The 3,802-nt window shown below is 38.3% G+C and overlaps 1 protein-coding gene across 1 annotated transcript; it reads right to left on the reverse strand.

The window, feature by feature from the left end:
- Positions 1-444: 444 nt before the first annotated feature.
- On the reverse strand, positions 445-1,499 carry LOC141634440 (uncharacterized). Its single transcript, XM_074446621.1, has 2 exons — positions 1,152-1,499; positions 445-984 (listed from the first exon to the last, which is right to left on the reverse strand). Exons 1-2 carry the CDS (start codon positions 1,497-1,499, stop codon positions 445-447), a joined length of 888 nt encoding a protein of 295 aa, XP_074302722.1.
- Between the last annotated feature and the right edge of the window lie 2,303 nt (positions 1,500-3,802).

A 3,802-nucleotide genomic window follows, 5' to 3' on the forward strand; every position in this document is an offset into this window, starting at 1 on the left:
GGAGACAGAGGGTCCCCTTGTCTAAACACTCTTCTCCCTTGGAAGAATAAAAAAGTCTCTCCATTTAATGCAATAGAGTAGGAAGGTGTGGATACACACTGCATAATGAGAGCAATTGATTGTGCAGGGAATCTAAGAGCAGTCAACATTTCATGGAAAAAGACCCACTCCACTGAATCATATGCCTTCTGAAGATCCAATTTCATAAGCATCATAGGTGAGCAGATTTTCCTCTTATATAATCTTATTATATCCTATGTCCCTCCATTTTTTAAAAGCACTCTGTGAAGGATTGATTATCTCAGGTAAGATATCTATAAGCCTATTACATACCACCTTAAATAGATATTTATAGATGGTATTACAACAAGATATAGGTCCAATTTGCATAACATTATCAGGGATTTCTACCTTGGCAATTAAGGTAATAATGGTATTATTACATTATTTCAAAAGCTTCCCTTTAGTGTAAACATCCCTGATGGCACCGCACACATCACCCCTTACTATATAACAAGCATCCTTGAAAAATTGGCTACTGTACCCATCATGTCCGGGGGCGTTGTTCCCAGGAATATCAAACACGGCAGCTTTTATTTCAAGGTCAGAAATAGGAGCTAGGAGTCTATCTATATGCTCCACAGTAAGACACTTTCCCCTTCTAACAATCCTTTTGTTAACATGGGCCACCTCTTTAGATTCACCTAGTAAAGTTTTATAAAACTCCTCAAATGCAAATTTGATATCATCACTTGAATCACATACTTGTTGATGCATATCCTTCACCCGATAAACCCGGTTTTGACTTCTCCTCCTTCTAATAGTGGAGTGAAAATAAGTAGTATTCCAATCTCCCTCATTCACCCAAGCCATTTTAGCTTTCTGCCTCAAGTACATGTTCATTGCTTTCAATAACTCCCCATGTTTTGTTGTACAGGCTCTTTCAGCCTGACACAGCTCCTCATTTAGGGGATCCTTCATCATCTTAATTTGAAACCCTTGTAGATCCAGTTCAGCAACATTAGTGAAATTTCAATATCACTGAACTGTTCTCTATTCAGTTTTTTAAGCTCACATTTTAGAGACTTCAATTTAGAAACCACCCTAAACATAGGTGCGCCTCTAACATCATAGGTCCATTGCTTACTTACCAGTTCCTCAAAATTTTTTGCAAGAGCCCACATATTATAATACTTGAAAGCAGTAGGTCTCCTGGTCATTTGAACCTCAAAATTTATCAAACAAGGGCAGTGATAAAAAAGGCCCTCTGGAAGAAAATTTGCTACACTGTCAGGATACTCATTTAGCCAAGCACCATTGATAAAAGCTCTATCAATTCTATTATAAACTTTCCCACCATGCTTATATTTATTGTTCCATGTGTAAAAAGAACCAGTTCCTTTGAGATCATACAGGTTACAATCTTGTGTGACCCTAACCCTAGGCATGATATCAGCTCTTGTTATATCAGCTCCCCCTATTCTTTCATTGACATCCATAACAGTATTGAAATCTCCACATGCTAGACAAGGTCCTATTAGATTCTATGATAACTCCTAATACTGCTCCATAACCTTTCTCTTTCCTAAACTTTATTAAACCCATAAACCAGAAACCACAACTAGCCATTGTCAACTTGTAGCTTGTTTCATTCTCCTTTTTTAACAATCTTGTTCCTTGTCTTTTGAATGGACTGGCTCAGTACTTCCATAAAAGACAAACCCCCTAGAGTAAAGCCTCTTCTCTCCCCAGAATCCTATCTCATCATTCTAGTAAGGCCTCTTATAGGCATTGACTACTCCAGTGCAGGTAGCTTAGAAACTATCACAGGTGTGACAATCACAATTTTAGTATTGCTTGGCTGTTTTCTGAACTGTTTTCTAGTTAACTTTAGGCTGTTGCTGATTGCCCTTGTTCTGAACAGGACCCTGTGCAGGCTTCTATTTCTGAATAGGATTAACAGCCTTAGGCTTCCATATTTTTCTTGACCACAGGTCTGGCTTCTCCCTTCCTGCACTTATCAGTATCATGCCTTATCCCCTTGCACGAATTAGAAGAGAGAGGGAGTCAATCATAGACCACCTTTACAGTATGTATCTTATCATTGTCATCAGTGAAGACTACCTTAGATGGAAAATGCTAGCCCACATTAACCTCTACCATGGTTCTAGCATAGCCCAGGAAATTTCTATGATGAATAGCATCATCACATTTAACATATTTCCCCACAATACTACTGATCTTCCTTAAATAATCTCCCCCCTAAAATTTGATATCTAAACCATATATTTTAATCCAAATAGGAACACACTGAACGTCATGTTTTATCAATTCCATATCAGGTTTCCACTCTTTTACAATTACTGGTTTGTTATCAAAAGTGAGGTGCGCATTATTCAACACAGAGTTCCACTGTTCTTTATTTTTGAATCTTACTATGAAAATTCTATTCCGCGTGAAAGCAATCTTATCTACCCCATATCCTTGCCATACTCGTTTAATAAAATCATTAAGCACAGTGCTAGGAGGATTAGAACCTAAAATGTAACAAATGACAGAGGTAGACCAGAAATCAATCTCACCAGCAACATCCTCCTTTGTAAGACGAAGCATGGGCTGAATTGAGACTGTCTCTTCCATCACCTTTTGATTCTCCGGTTCAGGTTGATCATCAAGCTCTCCAACCTCAATAATTGAATCTAAGTCATATTCAAAATCTTCAGAATAAAAGCAAAGGTGTCTTGGGGTTTTCCCCTTATTAGAACGAAAATCTATGTTTTTTGGTGTTTTTGTGATGAATTTGTCGACGATATTATAGGATTATTATTGTTCTTCCTATTTCGAGCCATGTTACTTCGGAAATAAGCTAAACTCAGAATTAGAGAGAATTATCTCTCACTAGATTATCTCTCATCCTCAAGTTCTTTACATTTGTTTTTGGTGCATGTAGTATCACATTTTCCCCCCTAAAAACAAACTTCGTCCCGAAGTTTCCTAGCAAATACTTTATTTAAACACTATAAGTATCTTCAATGCCCATAAAATATTATTCCTCCAAATCCATCTAATAACTAGTTACCCTTCTCTTCATTCCCCTACACCGTACTAGCTGTTCCAGTTGTCTTCCCACCATTGCTCTGGTTGCCTCCATTGCCTTGATTATTGTTATGGATCATCTGGTTACTCCATTGTCCTGGATTCCTATTGCTCCCAATACTTGGTACTGGGGTTTGATAGTTTCCTTGGTTTCCAACTCCATAGACTTTATTTCCTTTGCCGTACCTAACTGTTGATCCACATTCTCTTGCGCTGTGTCCGTACTTGCCATAAGCATAACATACTTGCTTCACCGGATCACCACCTCCACGGCCAGATCCTATGCTCTCACCAAACCGGATCTACTTGGGGTGTAGGACCAAAATTGGTTGTTATTTGGCCTCTTATTTCCTCCTTTGCTCGCCGCTTAAGCCTATCTCTTCTCCCCCTTCTCCTTCTTCTTTTCCTTCTCCTTCTTCTCTTCCTTTAATATTTCTAAGATCCTTTCAGCTTTCCCAGCTCGTTGATAAACTACATCTACAGTGCTTGGCTCCCCTAAAAGCCTTTTCTTAATACTCGTGGTTAATCCCTTCTCAAATCTCAAAACTAAAATCTCTTCATTGAAGTTCAAATCTAACACATACTCAACTAACTCCATGAATCTGTTGTGGTAGTCTCTATTGTAATTTCCTCTGTTATTTTAAATGTATCAAACTCTCGTTTCATCTTGCTTCGGATATGCTCTGGTATAAACACAACCCTCATA

The sequence above is a fragment of the Silene latifolia genome, chromosome Y (genome assembly GCF_048544455.1).
Source record: "Silene latifolia isolate original U9 population chromosome Y, ASM4854445v1, whole genome shotgun sequence".
Classification (NCBI taxonomy): Eukaryota; Viridiplantae; Streptophyta; class Magnoliopsida; order Caryophyllales; family Caryophyllaceae; genus Silene; species Silene latifolia.